Source organism: Schistocerca americana, chromosome 3 (genome assembly GCF_021461395.2).
Source record: "Schistocerca americana isolate TAMUIC-IGC-003095 chromosome 3, iqSchAmer2.1, whole genome shotgun sequence".
Lineage (NCBI taxonomy): Eukaryota > Metazoa > Arthropoda > Insecta > Orthoptera > Acrididae > Schistocerca > Schistocerca americana.
The window spans coordinates 445,570,662-445,596,565 of NC_060121.1; the positions used below are offsets into that span (position 1 = coordinate 445,570,662).

Consider the following 25,904-nt stretch of genomic DNA (forward strand, 5'->3'; position numbering starts at 1 on the left):
CCCCCTTTGTGAAATCCCTAGACCTCCAGACAGATAACTGACAGAGGAAGAACCAGCATATCAATACATTAACTAAAAATCTCAGTAATTTTCTACTTTGTTCTGAGAAATATTTCTCACTGTGTTAACCTACATGCTAACTACTATATGCTACTTTCATCTGATAGTATTGTCTGACATTATCTTTTGGGACAATACAGTTAAGGCCAAATAGGAAATCATTTTACAAAAATATGCAATAAGAATATTATGTGAAGTTGATAACTGATGCAGAAACCTCTTCAGAGACATTGGTATTCTTATGTGATAGCACAGTTACACTCTTATAGTTCACTACCTGACACAAGAAGTGAAGTACCTAGCAGCGGAGGAGAGAATGAAACAAAACTTCGTGGGTTCAGAGGGTATGTTATGTTATTTATTTATTTATTGTCCTCTGAATCAATACTGTATATGACATGCACATGGTGATGCACGAACATACATTTGATGTTGGACATTACGATAATTTGCTGGCATGAAGTAATATGCCGAAAGTTTACACAAACATGAGTTTAGAAACATATTTTCTGAGAAGTTATGAACACACGAATTACATACTCAGTTACACATTTGTATTTTAGTGCTGTATTCCTCTCACACATATACATAACAGTACCTGGTTGGATATTCTTTCTGCACTTAATGTGCTTAGTAGCAGATGATATAGATGCAAGTTTTTTGCACATACTTGCATTAATGTTTTACTCTTTACAAAATTCTTTGCTGCAATTTGTTTCATGCTTCTTTCCACCCATGTGCAGCAGAAATTCATTTGCACTGTAGAAACAATGATCAAGTAGGAATGATTTTAATTTTTTATCAAATACAGTCAGGGATTTACTGTTTTTCATTTCTGATGGCAGGCTGTTGTATATTTTAATGCCTTTATTGAAGGGATAGTTTTTAAGGGCTGCGTATTATCAGTATGACAATACACCTCCTCTGGCCTGGATGCACGCACTAATTTGGTTGGGAGGGTTGTCATAAGGCCATTGTTTCCTCTCTTGAGGCTAGCTGGCCCACAATTGTTGTAACCGTCCTTGATATCCGAGGTACTAGCACTAGAATGGAGTTGACATCGAAACTAATCCGAAACTTGTTCTACTGGGGACAGATCTGGTGACTTGACTGGCCACAGGAATGCTTCAATATCACACAGTGTGTTCGTAGACTCATGTGCTATGTGTGGATGAGCACTGCTCTTTGAAAAATGACACCATGTACTATCACATGAGGAATAACACATCAGGACATGGGATGTCTGTGATGTGCCATAGTGCTATCAGAGGTCCCTCAATCACTACCAGACATGACCTGTAGTCATACCCAATAGTTCCCCGCATCATGATGCCAAGGGTAACATGGTTGTGCCTCTCCAAAACATTTGAAAGAATGGGGCCTCTCCACAGGTCACCATCACCCACCACTGATTGTTATACAAAGTAGTGCAAATCACAATTCATTGCTGAAAACAATGTGACATAATTCATCAGCAATCCATACTCATTGTAATAACACCAGTCCAAATGCAGTTATTTGTGTTGTGGTGTTAATGACAGTTTATGCATGGGACAGAAATTCCCAAGTTTGGCTGTTGGTTACTTGTTCTCAGGTGGAACACATGTGAAGGGGTTACAATGCGCTTGGTGCACAGTATGGTGATCCTCCCTTGTCGTGGTCAGATGTAGTCAGCTGGAAACATTACGATGAGTATGCCTGCCCTCACATTCCCATACAGTGCAACAGCAGGTGTGTGGCACATCCAAATGCCCCACAGATGGATATTGCACGATTTCAAGAGCTGGACAAAGGCCCCTTTCAAACTCTGTCAGGTGTGATTAACGCTGTCTGACACAAATATGCAGCATCTACATGTCCTTCACAGTGATCATTTAACATCTGACACTGTTTCCTCCCACTATATATCCTACCAGGCCAAGTAACAATACTAAACATGAACAACACTAAAGCATCGCGGTGGTCCACTGATCATTTACATACCCACTGATTTTGTGAACATATATGAAGTTGCATTGGTATTTGTATATTTATAAAGTTACTTGATGTTTGAGCATATCTTGTGAGTGCTTTACCAGGTAGTATATTTTTGGTTGACAGTAAGAGTGAATTTAGATAGAAAAGTGAGTTTCACAAATGTAGTTTACCAGCAGACATTAGAAAGGATATCAGAAATCCCCAGATGTAAGCGAAAGAGTATCTTGTTAGCACATAACATATAAGAATATTTACTCACTAAAAGGTGGCAGGAGAACACACGTAGAAAAAATATTAGAGTTTCCAAGCTTTCGGACCCAGTGGCTCATTCTGGTAGAAGGGTTGAAGTGGAAGGGAGAGGGTGATGGAAAGGGAATGGTGAGATATAGGAAAAGGAGTAGAGTTCAGAAAAATCACCCAGAATCCAGAGTAAGGGAGGCTTACTGGTCAGGATGAGAAGTAAAAAATTGATTATTTTCATTGATTTACATAAGATTATTTGTGTTGGGGATGTAAATTTAACCTAAAACTAATTTCCAATGTTAAACAGTTTCACTGATATCAAGTACTATATGAAGTACTAGATAAAAATAGCAGGATTTTCTTTTCTTCTTCTTCTTCTTCTTCTTCTTCTTCCTCCTCCTCCTCCTCCTCCTCCTCACAGTACTGTTTCCTGCTTTGCTACTAATCTACATAAAAACTTAATTTCTAGTGCATTACATATAGTAATGTAGATGTAATCCCCATATTCAACAATGTGAGTAGATTATCACTGGTTGTAAGTATACTTTACAAAAATAATCTGTCATGGGTTCTTCTAAATGTTAATGTAATGTTGTCTTTTATCACAAACTTTAGGTTGTCCTTCACAATAGGATTTATGGAACACAATGTGTAAATAAATGATTAATATGCTTGCTCACCATCACTGATTGTACTCTTTGTTCTTTTGCTTTAACAGGCAATGGAAAACTGTCACTGATTAATCTACACTTTACAAATGTGGACTACAAAATCAGGCTGTGTTATATGTCACAGGAAACTGCCAAAACAAATGCACAGTAAAACATAATGTGTTAATTAGGGCAGGAGAGTTCCTCTGTGGAAAATGAAGGCCACATTACTAGTGTTATTTTCATTTTAATGTAACTGAATAAGACAACCTGTTTATTAATGGAATAATAATACTATTAACATTAAAAACAGCTGAGTAATGCTGCAAAACCTCAAAACTAGAACAATTCCAGCAGAAAAATTCACACATAGAAGGACACATCGCAAAGTTGACCTTATATTTTAAGGAGAAAAAGCACACTTGCTAGATTTGAACCCCAGCAATTGATCCCTTGCAAAAATTTGGGCCATATTTCCCATAATACGCTGTTAATCCTTCATGAAAGTAGGGCTTCTAAACTTTCATGCACACCAGTTGTTTGTCATTTCCTCCACCCCACTGCAGCCACCTAATGCTTGAGCACACAACATTGTACCGTAGAATGAATGAGGTTTGTGGAATATTGTTTTGCCATTTTAACATACTTAGTTCATTGTATCAAAGGGCATAGTTTGTAACCCGTAGCTGGTGCCAGAGATCCCTTTGCTTTGAATATTTTTTTGTCACAATTCAGAAATGTAAACAAAATGAATGAAAGGAATGAGGGTGTGATCAAATAAGTAGGGTAGTGCTAGTTAATTATTTATTAACATCACTGTTGATTTCTCTGTATTTTAAAGCTGATACTATTAAAGTGACATATACCTGAAGAAAGATGAATACTTCATTGCAAGTCACATGATTAAATTGTAAATAAAAAATCATTCACCTAGTTTCATCATAAATTTTCAGTTGCTTAGGTTTTTCATTTTAATTTTGAGGCATATATAGGATGTTTCAGAATTACACTGACCAACTTTGATGGAATGTAGTAGATGTCTTCAGGAACAAAATGTGGATAGGAAGCCATGTCCAAAAATGTCATCCAATGATGCTACAGAGTATTGAAGTTATAAGAGCCAGTGCCTACCACAAGGCCTTCCCTCAAGCAGCAGGCATGAGTCTGTTCACAGAACATGGCCTGACAAACCAACATCAATGCAGTGACAGTGGTAGTGACATAGTGGAATTAGATTAGATTAGATTAGATTAATACTAGTTCCATGGATCATGAATACGATATTTCGTAATGATGTGGAACGAGTCAGAATCAACACATCCAATAGAAACATAGTGCTCAGTTGTAGTTTGACACATGCTGGTGTGCCCCAACATAGAGACATTTACCCCCACTGAGCAGTGTGACACGTTTCACGTACGACATGGTGAAAGGTAATGGGCAGGCAGCATTACCCAACAATATCCCATTAGGGGTCTCCTGCTGCACTCTACATTTGTGCCCGTCCTTCAGCGTGTGGGTGAAATGGGCAGTTTCACAGGGCTTCAACATGACAGAGACCACATGTGAAGCATACGCATGCTACAATTTGCAGAGGACATACTAGAGAGGTTCAACACAGACCCATCCTCGAACACCCACACTGTGGCACATGCAACATAAAGCTCCCATTCGGCACTTTGGCAAATGCTGCATGAGAACAGAAGGCATTCATTTCATCTTGAGGCTTCCTTCACCAATGAGAGTCCATTCAACACTCACAATGGCCATGTGTGGGTGAAGACGAACCCCCATGCCACCTACAACTAAGATAATCAGGAAAAGTTCAACATCAATGTATGGGCTATCATGGGCCACGATTACCTGATTGACCGCTAAATGCTTCCCCCTCAAGTCACAGATGACAGCAATACAACATTCATCCGGGAAGTGAGGCCGGAATTACTGGAGTCCATCAATATATGTTTTTCCAGCACAATAGGGCATTCACATAGTTCAGTCAAGCTTCCAGAACCCAGATTGGACCAATATTTTGGGACTGCTGGGTTGGTCGAGGTGGCCCTGTAACATGGCTACTTCTGTCACCTGACCTCAAATCATTCAACTTATTCCTATGGGTCCATCTGAAGAATGTGCTGTACAAATCCCTGGTGGAGTCAGCAGAAGACGTAGTAATCTGATTATGTCCATTATAAATGGTTTTGTGAAGGTCTGCCACTGAAAACATGGGTTTGTTTATAAATAACGTTTCTGCTACCAATCAAGAATTTCTTTTATTCACATGTTACACCACACGTTTCAGGAAATGATTCTCATTTTCAGGTGTGTTTTCTCTTTGTAATATGCCATTTTTACAAAATGTTTTCGAGGTGTGAGGTTCTACTTCGGTTTGTTGACTTTACTGAAATATATAAAAAGTACACAATTTTTAGTACTTACAGTTTTCTCATGATCTGTTTGTGCAGTTTCACTTATGTTAAACACCACACACCACTTTCAGTGCGCAGTATATATCGAGAATACCTTACATAAGCCAACAGTTACAAAGATGTTCTAGTTTCAGTTGACAGATATAATGTTACAAGTCCTCCACAGAGCATGATACGCTTTTGTACAAAGGGTATTTATCATATCAATATACATATAACTTGCATTTATCTGTTTTTCAATGGTGCTTATTTCTATAAGTTACTGTTTTTATTTAAGCAGCAATGAAGGAAAAGACAGATTGCTACTTACCATAAAGGAGACATGTTAAGCTGCAGACAGGTGCAATTAAAAGTCTCTTACATAACTTTCGACCACGGCCTCCATCAACAAATGAGAAACACTCATCATTGCCCGATTGCATCTTAACGTATCTTCTTGCCGGTAAGTAGCAATTTATCTTTTCCTACATTGCTGATATTCCTACCTGCAGTTTACATTGTCTGTTTTTATTTAAGCATATTCTCAAAGCATCTGAAGAAAATCACTGATTCACTTTCAAGTTTTTCATTAGAGATTTTGTCTACATATTTTCTGTAATGTGAAGGTATTTCTGGTTCCTCTAACAAATCCATTTCATGCACATTATTTAATCAGTGGAATACTTTAAAATTTTATCCTAGTTTTTCAAATAGGTGTCCTGTATTATGTATGTGTGTGGCTGTTGCTGATATTTTGTGTAGGCTTTAAAGTGCTCTGTGTACCTGGCACTGAAATTTTGGCCCGTTTGTCCTAGGCAGAACATACAACATTCCTGGCATGTTATTTTGTATATTCCAGAGTCTGGTTTCAGTCATGATTACGCTTTACATTATTTATTAGTTTTGTTGTGGTTTATTTGATGTAGAAACCCCAACTTTGTGTTTTGAAAATATTTGCAAGCTTCTGTAATATACTGCTGTAATATACTGCAAACGTATGGGATGATATATATACATTTGTTTTTGTCTTTTTTCTCAGTGGTGCATTTTCTGTTTGGGTCTTTCTTTACTTTGTCTAGGACTGTGTCAACCATGGGAGCAGTATAATCATTGGCAACTGCAATCTGTTTCACTATGTTTATTTCTTGTTGCATTTCTTCTTGGTTCAAAGGTATTTTAGTTGCCTGCTTATGGATGTCCAGGTTGACATGAGGTTCCAGGAATTGTGGTGTTGGTCATTGTATTTTCCTTATAAATTTTGAATGTGTGTTGTTTCTTTAATATTTAAGACCAGGTAGTTGATACATAGGTCTTGTTCATGTTCCACTGTAAATGTCATTGTCTCATGTAGATTACGGAAGCAATTTACACTACTGGCCATTAAAATTGTTACACCAGGAAGATGATGTGCTAAAGACGTGAAATTTAACCGACAGGAAGAAGATGCTGTGATGTGCAAATGATTAGCTTTTCAGCTTTTCAGAGCATTCACACAAGGTTGGAGCCGGTGTTGGCACCTACAACGTGCTAAGATGAAGAAAGTTTCCAACCGATTTCTCATTCACAAACAGCAGTTGACTGGCATTTCCTGGTGAAACGTTGTTGTGATACCACATGTAAGGAGGAGAAATGCGTACCGTCATGTTTCTAACTTTGATAATGGTCGGATTGTAGCCTAGGGCAATTGCGGTTTATCGTATCGCGACATTGCTGCCCGCGTTGGTCGAGATCCAATGACTGTTAGCAGAATATGGAATCGGTGGGTTCAGGAGGGTAATACAGAATGCCGTGCTGGATCCCAATGGCCTCGTATCACTAGCAGTCAGGATGACAGGCATCTTATCCGCATGGCTGTAACGGATTATGCAGCCACATCTCGATCCCTGAGTCAACAGATGGGGACGTTTGCAAGACAACAACCATCTGCACGAACAGATCGATGGCGTTTGCAGCAGCATGGACTATCAGCTCGGAAGCCATGGCTGCGGTTACCCTTGACGCTACATCACATACAGGAGCGCCTGCGATGGTGTACTCAACAACGAACCTGGGTGCACGAATGGCAATACGTAATTTTTTCGGATGAATCTAGGTTCTGTTTACAGCATCATGATGGTCGCATCCACATTTGGCGACATCACGGTGAACACACATTGGAAGCATGTATTCGTCATCGCCGTACTGGCGTATCACCCGGTGTGATAGTATGAGGTGCCATTGGTTACACGTCTCGGTCACCTCTTGTTCGCATTGACGGCACTTTCAACAGTGGATGTTACATTTCAGATGTGTTACGACCCGTGGCTCTACCCTTCATTCAATCCCTGTGAAACCCTACATTTCAGCAGGATAATGCACGACCACATGTTGCAGGTCCTGTACGGGCCTTTCTGGATACAGAAAATGTTTGACTGCTGCCCTGGCCAGCACATTCTCCAGATCTCTCACCAACTGAAAACGTCTAGTCAATGGTGGCCGAGCAACTGGCTCGTCACAATACACCAGTCACTACTGTTGATAAACTGTAGTATCGTGTTGAAGCTGCGTAGGCAGCTGTACCTGTACACAGCATCCATGCTCTGTTTGACTCAATGCCGAGGCGTGTCAAGGTTGTTATTATGGACAGAGGCGGTTGTTCTGTGTACTGATTTCTTAGGACCTATCCACCCAAATTGCATGAAAATATAATCACACGTCAGTTCTAGTATAATATATTTGTCCAATGAATACCCGTTTATCATCTGCATTCTTCTTGGTGTAGCAATTTCAATGGGCAGTAGTGTAGAATATCTGTCTTTGGCATCCCTTTCCACTAACAGTAGTGTGTCCTCTAGATATCTCATATAAAACTCGATTTTCTTTAGTCCGGGTTCTTGGCTGCTAAATAGCTTTTGTTCCAAGTGATTTATGTGTGTCTCAGCTTTGGTAGCTGATATACATGATCCCAATGCTAGGCCGTGTCGTTGGTTGTAAATGTTGCCATTAAGGGTGAAGTATTTGTAACTTAGAATTAGCTGGGGAAGTTCCATAAATTCAATGATCTCTGTGTGTGCAAGTTTCTTAGGTTTCATAAGGTTCTTTTGGATCACTGCTACAGCTTCTTGTATGGTTGAGTTTGAGTAAAGGTTGGTAATGTCAAGTGATAAGAGCTTACCAATTTAGGAGACTTTTACCTTTTAGTTCTTCAGCTAGTATCATGCTGTTTTTTTTTTTTTTATAGACTATGTTGTTTTATATGTATAATTTTTCCATGTTATTCAGTTTCTGTGACAGGTTCTATGCCGCACTGTTTATATAGTTTACCAAGGGATGTATCGGATTACCTTCTTTATGTATCTTTTGCTGTGCTCTTAGGTGTGGTGCCTTTGGATTCACACATGTAAGGTAATCCAATATGTCACGTGGTAAATTCTATAAATATCCCAGCACACAAACAGTCACAGAACCTGAAAATCATCAGAAATTATACATATGAAACAACATAGCCTATTAAAAAAACAGTATGATACTAGTTGAAGAACTAAAAGGTAAGAAAAGGTTCCTGTCCTCTCAGAATGTCAGCCATTATTCATGTAATGTGACTGATTGTCGCATCCTTCAGCAGAGTAGATTGCAATGGCTCCTGCATAAATCAACATTTGCCTTTGTGATTTTGACCCTGTCTTTATTTGTCTTGTATACTATACCACAAACATTGGAAACTGTATAGAGAGTTTCAGGAGACAATACTCTATGACAGAAGCCCATGAATGATGCTGTCAGCCACCATGGCATTGGCGCATCGCATTCATATGAGACAAGGCCTGTATAGGCAGCAGGTAATTATTTATTCATTTGCAGCTTGAACAGTTATAAACATCAGTCTCATATTCCTTTTTTTTTTTTTAGACTAGGCTATTCCAGCTAGCATACCCACCAGTGGGCTGCCAGGTGTGCACTTGCACAACGGGCAGGGGTGAGTAGTAAGATGGTGCATGTGCAGTCAGGCAACCAAGTTGTAGGGTATATGATTGTTCTATGCTAGGAGCTCACAGACAGGAGGGCTAGAACATGTGCAGAACACATGTAACAGGACCACCTGGCAGTCAGTCTACCTAAACTGTGCCTGCTCATGAGCGATTTGATGAGGTACCAGTACCCGCACCCCACGAGGCAGCATTGGAACAGCCTTCTTTAGACCAGTAAAATCATAGTGACACCACTGCTGATATTACCCTTGGCCATTTAAATGTATTACAGAAAACAGGGTATCACTACAATTTCTTAAATTAATGCATTACCTAATGCCTTCTAAAAAACTGTGGTTATGTGCCACAAAAATCTGGAAAAAATTAGTTAATCTCTGGCAGTCACTATAATGAAGGATGATACCTTTGAGACAATTTCAATTAATATAGCCTCAATAAAGATAAATCCTCTATGGATACTTCCTCTTGCTCTTGGCCATTAACTTTCTTTCTCTGTACTGAGAAACTTGAACAATGAACCACATGACTGGTTCTCCTCAATGTTTGAGTAACACTTCCCTTCAGGGTGACAAATAATAACAATCCAAATATTCAGCAAAAGTTCAGATTGGTCAAGAAAAGTGACAGAAAACCTGTTATGGCCTGTCCAGAGGAACCCTCCTTGTATTTGCCTTACAGTATGTTATCTAGCAAAACAATGGAGTCCTAAACTTCTACAATTCGCAATGCACTTGAGTCCCTGTGAAATATAAATCTACTGCCTAACCACTGTACTAGGTTGCCCTGTTACTGTTACAGTAAACCAAAGGGATGTGCTTAACTAGAAACTTCCGCTAGTTTACAGGAGACATGGTTAATGATGAATGATATTAGTCTATTTTTGGAAGGGTGTGAAAGAAGAGGAACTTTTAATTTGACGTTTCCGCAGGAAGTGCTTTTTGCTGAAATGTCACATAACGCCTGTAAATAAAACTCATTCGAATTCAATATTTTCCATGTAGTATACACACAAAATGGGCATCAACAAAAATGACATAATTAATGCTGGAAATACATACTTCATATATATTGTCTCCATAGCGTATAGTTTGTGAAGCTGAGCTGCTGTCATATTTCCGGACCCAATGGAACTGTGCAAAAACATTACTTAGTGCTTTGCAACTGAAAATAATTTGTGAGCCTTCCAGAACTGTTACATTCTCTGGAAACACCTCCAAAATTTGTGGACATTCTGCAGTTTCTGAAATAATAACCGAAATTTTCACTGACATTGTTGCGTAACATTATAGAAAAGTTTTCATTGATCGTTTTATAAAGGAGTCCACAATGAGAAACACAACACTTCAATGAAAGTAAATCATACAACTATGCCACACTGTGGTCTGATATGAGATTATGTTTTTGCAATATGTTGTAGTTTGTTATGGTTATTTTTTGTGATAAATATGTAGTATGTGGAAAAGTGATGAAGCATGCTGAAATAAACTAATAAACTTTGGTTACTATATTTCTCATTGTTATTATCAGTCTAATTGCTCATTAATGTACAATATTGCCTGAAAGTTGGATAATTTTACTTATATTTTTCATTAAATACAAGTAATAAATCCTATACTAATTAGTTTGTGAGATAAATGTTAAATACACATATAAAAATGTAAATGCAGTGTATTCCAGAAGAACCTGAAAAATTAGTAACCAGGAAAAATGGATTGTACAAGACCATAAGCAGTTTCCATCACTTTAATTGTCTTCATACCTTCTTTCCTTATGGGAAATGGTATCCTGTCAACATCCAAATAAATATAAACATAACATCCACCTCAGTTTAAGAAGATAAGGGATCACCCATGGCCTAGCAAAAGTGAGTATTTTACTGATGATTATATTTAAGAATACTAAGTTGATAGAATAAAAATAGCCTAACTGCATCTCTCCATACAGTGGAGATGTTGAGTCGCAGATAGGCACAGCAAAAAGACTGTCACAAATTAGCTTTTGGCCAGTATGGCCTTTGTCAAAAATAAATGCCCCCCCCCCCCCCCCCACACACACACACGCAAATGCAACTCATGACTGCAGTCTCTGACAACTGAAGCCAGACTGCAGTCATCTGTGTGTGAGTTTCGTGTGCGTGTGTGTGTGTGTGTGTGTGTGTGTGTGTGTGTGTTGGCATGCACGCGTACCTGTGGCTGGCATCTATTTTTGATGAAGGTCATACTGGCTGAAAGCTAATTTGTGACAGTCTTTTCATTGTGCCTATCTGTGACTTAGCATCTCTGCTATTTGGTGAGTGGCAACTTTCCTTTTCATAATATTGTTACATTCCATCCTGGATTTTCCATTGTTTGATTTCCAACTGCATCTCTTTCATTCCGTTACTACCTACACTTTATTTTGCACCTAGTGTTCTGAGCACTCTAGTGTTCTTTTTGTCTCCAGATACATTGTAGAGAAAGAAACATTTTCATTGTGGAAAGCTTGAATGACCATCAAAATTTCTCCTTCAATTACTCTTATTCTTCCAGCCTTGAATTTGTCCACATCCCTTCCCCTTCCATGCCCGACCTATAAATATACATGAACACAAGAAAGTTATGCCCCTCCCTCCCTTTCAACATATAAAATATGCATAAAAACAATTCCCCAAATACTTTTACAGTAATTGCCGATTACTTCGTTACACTCACATTCTTTAAAGAGTTTCTAATTTCTTTCCACTATCAGAGGAAGAATTGCTGGAGAAAGGGGAAAAATAAAAAAGCAATAATGTTAATTACTATTTCTTGAGTTGCATCAGTAACTTCCAAGATGTTACTAGTTACTTCTATATTAGCTACCTGCATCCATAGCCTGCAATTGCTAACATGCTTCTGTGTGGTAGCACTCAACTCTGAGGTAATCTAGTTCCAAAACTGGTTGTGGATGAAATTTTCAATGCAAGTATTTGGCTAGCAAGGGGGCGGGGGTGGGGCTAGGGGGAGAGGTGGTGATGTAAAGTTCCTGACCACCAGTCTTTCCATCAGCTTTCTGGATTTAATTCCAAGCCTCTCCGCAAATTTTCATGAAGAGACGGCAAATGACACTGTTGGAGCCATCCACTGGATCAGGACATTAAGGTCAGCAGTCCCCTTGGTGCTATTCAAGAGGCTATGTGTTGGCACCAGATTTCTCCCTCTCCCTTCTACCATCATCATCATCAAAAATAAACAACACAAACACAACACTACACTATACATGCACCTATTACACTCATCAACACTCCACATACAACACATCTCCTACACATCCACAACAAAAGGGCCATTTTTGTGGAGGAAGAACATCCTTTCTGACAGCAGATGACCACACCCTGTTGGATATCCAGCCAATGATGCCACTTAACATTTACATTTTTACTATGTTAGCTGTACAAACGCCGCGTGGGATTAGCCGAGCGGTCTAAGGCACTGCAGTCATGGACTGTGCTGCTGGTCCCGGCTGAGGTTCAAATCCTCCCTCAGGCATGGGTGTGTGTGTTTGTCCTTAGGATAATTTGGGTTAAGTAGTGTGTAAGCTTAGGGACTGATGACCTTAGCAGTTAAATCCCATAAGATTTCAAACACATTTGAACATTTTTGAGCTGTGCAAACCTAATATGCCTATCTCATGCAAGGAATGTATTCCATTCCCTTTTATTCTTAGTCTGTACTAGATCACACCCATCAACACTCCTGTTGAGCATCAGTCGATTCTATTGATGTTGCAGCAATATCAGCTGTCTCTGGTAGTTGCTAAAACCAGTTTCAAATTCCTTGTTGACTCAGGTGCTATAATCCCACTTGTGTGTCTCTTTGATTTTTCTGAATATTACATCTGTAATCCTATTAAGCACTTGTACAGCAGATAAATCACAACAGGACTCATGAAGTGCCTGTTTCTGTCATGTTTTCACTTATTATTTCAATGTATTTTCTTAATGGGTGCTATACTTAACACTGTTCTCTGATGCGGTTCAAGAAGCATTGTCACGTATGATCCTTTATGAACAGTTTATCTTCTTGTAGTTGTGTCATATGTGTTGAGACTGAGCCTCTTTATTTGCTGTCTTTATCTAATGTTTGGAAAGAGCTCTTACAATGGTCAACCTACCTTTATTATGAGCTAATGAGGCTGCCAAAATTGCAGTGTACATTGATGAGCCAGACATTATGACCTGTCTACCATGAGAATAAATGCTACCTGGCAGTGTTAACAGCTCATGAAATAGTTACAAGAAGTATGTAAGCAGAGGGGAGACAAATTGGAAAGCATTCTAGTGATAAGATGGGCCACAAATCAGGATATCCACTGGCATAAGCAACACTGACAAAGGGAACCTTGTTATGGCCGACATCCTGGGAATGAGCATTTTGGAAATAGAGAAGCTGATTGGCTGGTTTCATGCTACTGTCATGGGAATCTATGGAAAGTGGCTGTAAAACAGGGAAACCACAAGTAAGGGTCACCTATGCCTATTCACAGGAGGTGGATGTCAGAAGCATGCTGTTCTGTAAAGTAATAAAGGTAGCAATTGATGGTATATCTAATGACAGAGTACAATCTAGTTCAGGTGCAAGTGTTTCAGAGCACACTGTTGAACATCGAGCTCCACAGCAAATGACCCTATGTGTGTTCCCATTTTGACCCAACAACATCATAAGTAACAGCTGCAGTTGGAACATGATCATTGAGATTGGACCATGGGTCAATAGAAATATGTCACCTGGTCGGGTGAACCACCATTTTGTTATACTAGAGTGATCATGCCTGTATATGCTCTTATCCAGGCAAACAGCTGCTTGAAATGTGCTCCTCATCATTACAAGCCAATTGGGACAACCTTGTGCTATTGGGAACACTCACCTGGGCTTCTGTGGGACCTGTGGTAGTAATCAAAGGCTCCATGACAGTTGTGATCTACGGGAATATTTTTGCAGACCACCTAAGTCTCTTCATGACTGATGTCTCTACCGACAGTGATGGCATCTTCCAGAAGGATAACTATCCATGTTAGGAGGTCAGAATCATGCAACAGTGCTTTGAGGAGAATGATACTGAACACAAATTGATGTCTTGGACACCAAATTTGTCTTATCTGAAGCTGATAGAATACATTTGGATGTCATTGGGTACCAACTCCTAGACCACAAACCAGTGGCCCACAATTTACAGGAACTGTATGAACTGTGTATAGACACCTGGTGCCACATCTCCAACAACCTACTAAGGGTTCATCAAATCCATGTTATATAGAATTGCTGCTGTATTGTGCTCTAAAAGTGGAACAAAACACTGTTAAGCATAATGTTATAGTTCATCCTAATACAACTTTAACTGTAATTCTGTTTTATCTCTGTTTTTAAAACACGTTTTTGTTCTATTCAGATATAATTTTTTGCTTCCTCAGTCTCAGACCCAGAAGATAATTAATATAGCTACTGGCATCACTTCTTTTGGTGTGGTTCATAAATCTGTCAAATGCAAAGAAGACAGTGACATCACTGTAATTTATGTGGTGAGCCGTTAATGATACTGTAACAGATCTGTTTTATGTTTTTATAGATATAGCAGTAAGCAAGTGCTTGTTTCCCAGGCGTAATTTGTTTCTCCTCCTATTTCATTCACATAGAGTTTGGTACACTACCATTCAGGGATTAACACCTCAAGATATAGAATAATAGCAGTTGTTATAACAGTAAGCTCAGTTATGTTTCCGATTTTGTAACTGTAAAGTTTATACATATTCAAGAGATACAGTTCAACATAGTTGGCAAATTATTATGCTGTTTTGTATAATTTGTCCAATGAGCTAAGAACAATGTTGTATCCATCTTTACTTGCAGCTAAGGGAATTCAGCTGGCCACAGTTGCTGAGCGGTTCTAGGTGCTTCAGTCCGGAACTACGCAGCTGTTACGGTCGCAGGTTTGAATCCTGCCTCAGGCGTGGATGTGTGTGATGTCCTTAGATTAGTTAGGTTTAAGTAGTTCTAAGTTTAGGGGACTGATGACCTCAGATGTTAAGTCTCATAGTGCTTAGAGCCATCTGAACAATTTTTTTGCTAAGGGCAGGTCATTAGCAAGTACCAGCAATCATTCAGCATCATTTCTTTCTTGCTGTTCTGCTAGTCAAATAATTAGTCACTGTTTGGTAACCTTTCTCCATCATTTTTTACCTGGACTAGTGACTTTGAGATTTAGTATTTATTACTTCATAAAAACTGATATTTTATTTCACATATCCAGCAGAGCCCCTACTAATTTCCTTGATCTACTTTTCTTGGTTCAATGCTCTGTTATTTTAACAATGTGGTGAGGAAGTACTGACTCACCGTTTGTTGACAGGGGGAAGATAACTAGCAAGGCTTCAGTGAACTTCATAACATCACTACCCTACCTCAAAAGGCCAACACCATTTGGAATGTGTTTGTCAGTTCATTTATGGTTTTGGTAAATACAGTGGCACAATTGTGATAAAACTAAGTAGTATGTATAGGCTACATTTCATAACTCATTGTAATATAGTGTGAATGTATGTCTAGTGTATCTGGTACTGTGTTTTCTCAAATTCATATATTTTCTCTCTCCTGGCACTTAGGACAAATTTTGTAACATGTAATTCGTATGATGAAATAAGTGATGAAACAGTACACAAATAATAATAGTAAGAAAACATACAGCAAAATTCTCTAAACCTAGGGATTTGATATACAATAAAATATGATTGTCATCAAGCTAAGTATATTGGTAGTTTCTTCTCATCCATTCAATATATCTCTCCTGATCTGGGATTCTGGGCGACTTTTCTGCAGCTCTCCCCATTTCCTAAATCTTACCAGTCCTTTTCCCTCATCTGTCTTCCTTTCCCTTCAACCCTTCTGCCAGAAGTAGGAGCCACTCACTGATTATGAAAGATTGTGCATTTTCGTATCTTTTATATGTGTTTTCTCGTGCTGCCACTTGGTGAGTAGACTTTTTACCTATTCATATTATATTATAAGAAAATTAAACATATTTTAAGTCAGGTATGACATTTTATGACATTTGTGGATCTCAAAGGCATAGCAAAATATTTGTAATGAGATTTTGAGGCCATTCTAATGACGATAATCACCTTATCTGTGCTTGTTACTCACAATGAAAGCACCATTCTTATGAATTAGAGTACATCAGACTTATTGAATGGAAAGGGTCCTTCTATTCAGATATTATTATTGGCTATGTCTCTGTGACTTTGGTTATCATTTCCTTGTTAGAAAAGCATTCACTTCTCTAATTCCACAGCTACTGTAACAGTTACCTACTTCTTTCAGTGAGTCGAATACAATTTCACTATTTTCCTAATGTACACATCTAGTCACTATTCACTGTCCATGCCATCTTTTTGCATTGTTATTTGAAGTACAATGATGTATCTTATGTATTGTGTGTGCTCTTATTAAACAAATATCTCTGCACAGGAGCTCTACAGATACATCTAGGTGATTACTCTGCTATTCACAATAAAGTGCCTGACAGAGGGTTCAGTGACAAATTAACTGTCCTAATTTTTGTTTTATTTTATCTCAGTGCTTGAAGCTACTCTTCTAGAACTGACCAATTGCCTATGGTGTGTGTATACTCCTCCTCACCCTAACCCCACTCCCACACCAGTTTTTGCTATGACTCCCATAATTTTCTCTGTTTCTGTTTCTCAAGCATGACATGGAAGTGTTCTCTTCTCTCTCCATATCTTGAAAAAGGAATGTAACCACATGAATATGCGACAAATACATTTCTGTTTGCTTTAAATATTGCTCTAGTATTGTTCACTTTGCAGATTAAAGAGTGAGTTTATTGTTATTCATTGTTTATTGTAAGTATAGAATAAAAAAACTGGATTTCACATTAGTTAAAGTGCTTTTATACATGTTCATGTTTCTATATATTAACTTTGTAAATACTTTCTGATCCAGTACATACCAACAACTTCCAAAATATATGAAACAATTGTTTTTCTGTCAGCAGTTTTGTTTCCATAAGGATAAACACACTGGTACATCCCACTGTTTGCTACTGAGACATTATTCATTAACAGATTGCCATGGCACAATTTCTTTCCACAAAGGTGTAGAGGTTTATTAATGTCCCCTTCCTCAATATGCTGTGGGCATGGGTACTGGCCATATCTCTCACCACACTCCTGGAAAGAAAAGGAACATTAAATTTAGACATAAAGGCACAAACAATAATTCTTATCTTAGTCAATAGAATATTTCAAAATACTAAAGAAAAAAATTATAAATCTCTGAAATCAACGGCCTTTAAGCATCTACCAAGAAAACAGAAGACAGGGACTTCACCCAATAACTCCCAACAGAGTTTCAAATAGACCATGTGGCCATTTCAAGAAAGTCCTGTAGATAAGTCCAGAATGTGAGAGTGCTAAGAGGGGCGAGCTTGGACTCATACCACTACCTCTCAAAAACAAAGTTCTGATTTCTACCTAGGAATACAAGAAAGCCTCAAATTCCCAAACTTACCAAGTCTGACTTGGAAAAACTGAAAACCTGCAATATGCATACAGAGAGAATGCAAACACTAGATCATGAATGCATCAACTGGGACCAGGTAAGGGACAAATTAGTAAAAGCCAAAAGCCGCAACAGAAGTCACCCCACTAAGGAAACAGAGGAAACATGAGTGGTGGACAAGTACCTGTGACCAAGCAATCGCAAAGAGACAGGCAGCTTGACTAAGATGGAGTGCACAGAAGTCTGAAACAAATACTTAGAAGTTCATAAAACAGTGCCGGCTAAATGCAAAAACCATCATGCAGGTTAAACGTCAGTACACTCAGAACCAACTGACTCAATTATATGAAGATTTCAAGAAGAATACCACTAGAAACTTTTACCACACTTTCAAGCGAAATCTTAGAAGCTATGTCCCACCCAGCTTACACTTCAGAGGACCAGATGGAAGCATAGCCTATAATGACAAAGACAAATGCCGCATATTGGCCAAATATTTTGAGAATCTTCTCAACTGTGAGTCCCCTAACACTGCCTTTATCTATCAAGACAGTCCCAGACAACCAAACTCTCACCCTCCAACAGAAGAAGAAGTGTAAAACATCATTCAGTCCCTGAAGAATAACAAAGCACCAGGAGAAGACACTATAGTTGCAGAGCTGTGGAAGCAAGCTGGAGACAAAGCAATCAGCAAGGTGACTGACATCCTACAGAACATTTGGGATACTGAGAAGTTACCAGATGACCAGACATCTGCTCTGATCCACCCCTTAAACAAGAAGGGTGACCTGTCTGACATCAGCAATTATAGAGGGATCTCGTTGATACCAGTCACCTGTAAGATATTATCTAAGGCATTACTGAACAGAGCCGAACTTCAATTGGACTCAGAACTTGGAGATTATCAGGGTGGTTTTAGAAAAGGATGTTCTTGTGCTGAACAGATCCTTAACTTGAAGTCAGTATTAAGTCAAATTAAACTAGTGAATAAACAGTATGTACGAGGGCGGTTCAGAAAGTAACCTCCGATTGGTCACAGTGCGGGTTGTGGGGGGAGTAGCGACGCCATCTGTGCGTTCACACACTCAACAGGTCAGTCGGCATCAAGCCATGGTCGAGTGAACGTCGTACCTGCGCTAGTTTAGTTTTTGTGGCAGTTTGAAATGTGTGCTGCAATAGAAAACCCCGCCAAATGTGAAGTGTGTGCTGTCATAAGGTTTTTTACAGCCAAAGGATATTCTGCAGCAGCTATTCATCGTGAGCTTTGTGCCGTGTACGGACCAAGAGTTATGAGTGAAGGAGTTGTCCGTGAATGGGTACGTTTATTTAAAAGTGGACGAGAAAACGTTCATGATGAAGAGAGGAGTGGTAGACCATCATTGGTGACTGACGAACTTGTTCAGACAGTTGATGCAAAAGTTCGTGAAAATCGACGTTTCTCAATGTCGGAGTAGTCTACTGGTTTTCCACAGATTTCTAAGACTCTCTTGTACGAGATAGTGACAGCAAGATTGGGTTACCGTAAGTTCTGTGCACGATGGGTGCCCAAAATTCTTACCGACCACCACAAAACTCAAAGAATGGCCTCTGCATTAGACTTTCTGTCACGTTATGAAGACGAAGGAGAACCATTGTTAAACAGAATCGTGACCGGTGACGAAACCTGGATTAAGTACGTGAACCCTGAGACAAAAGAACAATCAAAGATGTGGGCACATTCAAATTCGCCTACCAAACCAAGAAAAGCCTCGCAAGATTTTTCTGCCAGAAAACTGATGGCAACAGTGTTTTGGGATGCCAAAGGGGTGTTGTTGGTTGAATTCATGGAACGTGGTACGACCATTAATCAAGACGTGTACTGTGAAACAATAAAAAAGTTACGACGGGCTATACAGAACAAACGCCGTGGTATGCTGACTTCCGGTATCGTTTTTTTGCACGATAACGCCCGTCATCTCTCTGCTCGCAGAACAACGGCCCTTCTTGAGTCCTGCAAGTGGGACGTTATCAACCATCCACCTTACAGCCCAGACCTGGCGCCAAGTGATTATCACCTCTTCATGCATTTGAAGAAATGGCTCGGGTCACAGCGGTTTGATGACGACGAAGAGCTCAAAGATGCGGTCACAGGCTGGCTCCAGGCACAAGCGGGTGATTTTTATGCAGAAGGAATTTCAGAGCTTGTGAAGAGATACGATAAGTGCCTCAATCGCTATGGAGACTATGTAGAAAAATAGAGCAAAGATGTAGTTGTAAGATGTATATATTAAAATATTTTTATTTAACTTGGTGTATTTTTTTAAATCAACCGGAGGTTACTTTCTGAACGGCCCTCGTAGTTACTTTTGTTGACTTCACGAAAGCATACGATTCAATTGACAGACATACATTTACAAGAATTTTGCAGGAAATGGGCCCGGACCAGAAAATCCACAGCCTTATCCAAAACACCCTGAGTAACACTAGATCATGAGTAAAGTTAAGGGGAACACTTTCAGAAAGCTTTGAGATAAAGAAAGGAGATAGACAGGGAGATGGTCTTTCACCTCTTCTCTTCAACTGTGCACTGGACAAGGTTATCAGAGAGTGGCAAAAAGAAATGGAAGCACAAAATATACTGAGCAGTATTTATCTGGGACACAAATGGAAGGGACTAGTACACTATTGGCCATTAAAATTGCTGCACCAAGAAGAAATGCAGATGATAAACGGGTATTCATTGGACAAATATATTATACTAAAACTGATCTGTGATTACATTTTCACGCAATTTGGGTGCATAGATCCTGAGAAATCAGTACCCAGAACAACCACCTCTGGCTGTAATAATCGCTTTGATAGCCTGAGCATTGAGTCAAACAGAGCTTGGATGGCGTGTACAGGTACAGCTGCCCATGCAGCTTCAACACGATACCACAGTTCATCAAGAGTAATGACTGGCGTATTGTGACAAGCCAGTTGCTCGGCCACCATTGACCAGACGTTTTCAGTTGGTGAAAGATCTGTAGAATGTTCTGGCCAGGGCAGCAGTCAAATATTTTCTGTATCCAGAAAGGCCCGTACAGGACCTACAACATGCGGTTGTGCATTATCCTGCTGAAATGTAAGGTTTCGCAGGGATCGAATGAAGGGTAGAGCCACAGGTCATAGCACATCTGAAATGTAACGTCCATTGTTAAAAGTGCAGTCAATGCAAACAAGAGGTGACCAAGACGTGTAACCAATGGCACCCCATACCATCACGCCGGGTGATACGCCAGTATGGCGATGACGAATACACACTTCCAATGTGCGTTCACCTCGATGTTGCCAAACACGGATACGGCCATCATGATGCTGTAAACAGAACCTGGATTCAACCGAAAAAATGATGTTATGCCATTCATGCACCCATGTTCGTCGTTGAGTACACCATCGCAGGCACTCCTGTCTGTGTTGTAGTGTCAAGGGTAACTGCAGTCATGATCTCCGAGCTGATTGTCCATGCTGCTGCAAATGTCTTTGAACTGTTCATGCAGATGGTTGTTGTCTTGCAAATGTCCCCATCTGTTGACTCAGGGATCGAGACATGGCTGCATGATCCATTACAGCCATGCGGATAAGATACCTCTCATCTCGACTGCTAGCGATAAGAGGCTGTTGGGATCCAGCACGGCATTCCATATTACCCTCCTGAACCCACCAATTCCATACTCTGCTAACAGTCATTGGATCTCGACCAACGCGAGCAGCAATGTCGTGATACAATAAACCGCAATCTTGATAGGCTACAATCTGACCTTTATCAAAGACGGAAACGTGATGGTACGCATTTCTCCTCCTTACACGAGGCATCACAACAACGTTTCACCAGGCAATGCCGGTCAACTGCTGATTGTGTATGAGAAATTGGTTGGAAACTTTCTTCATCTTAGCATGTTGTAGGTGTCGCCACCAGCGCCAACCTTGTGTGAATGCTATGGAAAGCTAATCATTTCCGTATCACAGCATCTTCTTCCTGTTGGTTAAATTTCGTGTCTGTAGCACATCATCTTCATGGTGTAGCAATTTTAATGGCCAGTAGTGTAGTAGACTGTGTAGCTTTTGCAGATGATCTGGCACTTACAGCAAGCTCAGTGAAAGTAGCAGTAAAGCAGCTCTATATGCTCAAACTCCAGGCTGCCAAGGTACGACTTCAATTGTCACTAGAAAAGACAAAATACCTCACCAACATCAGTGTTACTCTCAGTGAACTACAGTTGAAACAAGGTCAAATTGAGAAAGCTGACAGATTCAAGTCTCTAGGAGAATGGTTGGAACCTAATCTATCAGAAGGAACAGCACTAGCAACTCAGATTAATAAGTTACAATTAGCATATCGATTAACCAAGAACATCTATAATAAGAAATGCCTATCTCGCAATTCCAAACTAAAACACTACCAAACAGTTATCTTCCCTGAAGTCTTATATGTCGCAGAATGCTTGAATCTGAACAGGAAAGGCTTGACAGATAAACTAGAGATTCAGGAGAGGAATATGTTGAGAAAAATTCTGGGACCGGTCAAAACAGATGGTGAGTACAGAAGACAATCAAACCAGGCACTGCACAATCATACTGGGAAAATCACAGATGTAGCCAGGAAGAGACGTCTCACTTTCTATGGACATATCACAAGGATGGACCAAACAAGACTAACCAACCGACTTCTCAACTACAGGAAGAGCAGGAAGACCCTGACACCACGAATGATAGAAGTCAAGAAAGACCTCCAGGAACTGAAAATAACTGAAAATGACATTAGAAACCAAGCACTTCTCAGGAGGATACTAAAAGAAATAAGGTTTCAGGACAGATCACCCCATAAACAGACTGGTGGCCTTTGGACAAAGGAGAGAAGGGAGAAAAACAGCCAGAGAATGAGGGTTTATTGGGGAAACATCAAGTCCCTCTCCAGGCTGAAAAGTTGAATATTGTGGACCTTAGCTGGCCCATTCAAAATAAGAAGAAATCTCTTTGAGGCAAAAGAGTATCGTGTATTTAGTCAGACCCAAAATGGATATTGCTGGAGCAGACACAAATGAAAAGCAAAAGTTAATCCTCAAGGTTCCTGAACATCTTCAGCTGATAGTCACAGAAAGCCCTCTTAACATATTACTTACAACTGTATAAAGCTAAATAGTTTTTCTACTTTAAATGTGCCTTATCAGAAGTACGGTACTTGGAATTATGATACATAAAGGTAAGGACTGTCTTCTTTTAACAGAACTAAATAAAGATAGATCCCTGTCATTTAAATCTTAGACATGGGAAGGAGCTATTGTCATTGTTTTAGTTTTGTCAAGAGTTATGTGTCATGTTGCATTTAGAATTCACTCCTACATACTTTGTCAGTGTCAGAGAGCCAGGTAAGCATCAGTTTGTTGAAAATGCGTTATGGAACTTAATTTCACGAGGTTCTTCTTCAGAAACAATTGCTACCTTTACAAGTCAGTCAGATAGGTCCATATTTAAAATAAATTTATGCCAGTGAGACATGTTGCTTTCTTATTCAAACTGTAACTCTGTCATCATTGAGAATCAGACAGCTAAAGAAGACAAAGAAGTTAACTGTTATTTATAAATACTATAGCTCAATTGATCAGTGGATGATTGAGCTTCTTAGGAAAATAATATTGTGATAGTAAAGTTTATTTAGTGTGTTCTCAGTATGTATTCTAGAAGGAGTAATTTTTTGGGTGAGTGATCACTTCTTAAGAGTAATCGAGAACATAGGGTGGAGTGAGCTGTGGATCACTACTCATATCAGCAGCAACAGTGTCCACTACATGGTATCCAAAACATTCCCAAGTTCTGTCTGAAGATTTGCAGAAGCAGTAAAAAAGTATAGCTAGCAATATTCATTAGGTCTCAGGATTGCAACATTCTCATAATTTACAGGGTTCTTTGCACTGAGGCCAAGATTAATCTCCAAATGTTTGATTAGTTTGATGATGCTCTTAGCTGCACATTTGTTGACATGTACTGTAGAGAGGAGAGTGGCACAGTTTATATGGATCTGCAAAGTGCCTGCTGTAGTAATAAACACAAATAAGTATGTCTAGAATAACCAGTTCATAGTTTATATTTTCAATATGAAATCAATGTACATAGCTATGCTGATGCCAAACAATTAACAAATATGACAAAAATAGAGCCAAGTTAGCACACAGATAAACCATAACAGAATGAAGAAGAGAACCCTCTGCTTTGTAATTATAATAGATACGTTGATAGTCTGAATCGTGAAGTGGTGCAGTCTCTTGGCTGCGTGCGCAGAGCTAGATGTGATGCTGCTGTTGCTATTTTATTGCTGCCTGAAGGCTGGGCTCATGCCACCAGGTGCTGGCATGGGCAGGTTGAATCATAACATGATAGCCAGCACCTTGTATCTTGTTATATTCACTGCCACCATGGTGCTGGTTGGTACAGCACCTGTGAACCATTCAATGCCACTGATTGTTGCTGAAGCTCGTCTATGCCCAGCCCACGATGCTGGTGCAGAGGGCTCGAAAAAATGTTGGAGGAGGTGAAGTAGGCAAGATTGTGCCTGGTGGAGGAGGTAGAGACAAACAGAGAAGAGGTCTCCAAGAATGGAGACAAGGGCTGGACCTGGACCGCTGGAGGGAGGAAGGCCTGGGAGTTTAGTGCAGGGATTGCAGAGGCTGGTTTCTCACCCTTGGGTGGACTTGGTTTCAGCACTGAGTCGCCAGCCATTCTTCACCTGCAGTGTGAGGATTGTCTAACCGTGCTGGCTGTGAATGACTGCCTGGTGCAGCACTCACTGTGACTAAAAGTGAAAATCTAGATGGGGGTACCTGGCGTGCATCTCAGTGACAGAGAAGCCCAAGGAAGGTGCAGGGCAGGAACCAGGAGGTTCAGGACTGTATGTGTCTGATGCCTGTGCAGCAGTTATGCCTCTCATTGACTGCTGTGGCCTTGTAAGAGCTGAGAATGTGTTGGAGTTGTTCTTCCTCTGGAGCGGTGCTGATATATTTACTTATTTGCATCTTGAAAGTCCTTATGAGGTGTATTGCCTGCCCGTTTGACTGAGGGCGAAAGGAGAGCACCCTGACACAATGGATACCATGTTATGCACAAAAATCTTGAAAAGTCTATGAGGTAAACAATGTGTTGTTGTCCATCTCCGGGATGTAGAGAAGCCTTAATGGCAAAAATACAGGGGAGGACCCACATCATATTCTGCTGTCATAGGGCAGCAGTTTGCGATGTATGGAAACTGACAATACGCTTCTATGACTACCAACCAATAAGTGTCCAAGAAGGGCCCACAAAATCTGAGTAGACATGCTCTCATGGCTGTGAATGCTCTGGTCATAGAGAGTAATATTGCTGTGGAGTGGCCTGGTTTCCTGCACACTTAGAACCAGAACAATTAAATGTTGATTCTCACAATCAATCTTGGGGCAGTAAACAAGTTGGTGAGCCAGCATCTTCATTCTTAACACCCACCCAATTGCCGCATTGCAGGAGGCGAAGAATGTCTCACTGGATAGATGCTGGAATGACCACTGTTTCCACAGTGCATTCAGTAGACAGCAAAATGATGCCACCAACAAGAGTTAACCTACGGCACAATACAAAGTAATTGTGGCTGGGACACAAAGCTCTAGCTGAAAGCTGATCTGGCCAACGCTACTGAATATACTGAAGGAAACCAGGACTGGAATTGACAGCATGGGCACTGCAGGACTCATAATGGGGAACAAATCCAATGTCTTTCTAGCTTCCTCATCAAGCTAGAAACAAAGTCCTTCATCCTGATGGAAGCCAGGGTCAGGTCTAATCAGAATATGTTGGCATTAGAGGGCCAAGCCGTGTGGCAGAAGTGAATCTTGGAATGACAACAACTGACAAACAGGGCCCATCTTATGTGACAGTTGTGCCATGGTATTACAGAGAGAAACTAATAGTGTGTGATCAGTAAGTATGTGAAACTTGACACTATATAGAAACATGTGAAGCTTCCTGAGAGAATAAATAAAAGTGAAGGTCTCCTCCTGTATTTGAGAACAACTCTTTTGTGCT

General features: G+C 39.9%; 1 protein-coding gene across 4 annotated transcripts in view; it reads right to left on the reverse strand.

The window, feature by feature from the left end:
• LOC124605623 overlaps positions 1–25,904 on the reverse strand; it is a 134,428-nt gene that overhangs the window by 15,281 nt on the left and 93,243 nt on the right. For all 4 annotated transcript variants that reach the window (XM_047137435.1, XM_047137434.1, XM_047137437.1 and 1 more), the window contains exons 3-4: positions 17,287–17,506; positions 10,365–10,546 (exon numbers count right to left, since the gene is read on the reverse strand). In XM_047137435.1, coding sequence (XP_046993391.1) covers positions 10,365–10,546; positions 17,287–17,506 — 402 coding nt within the window. The remainder of the gene's footprint in view (positions 1–10,364; positions 10,547–17,286; positions 17,507–25,904) is intronic.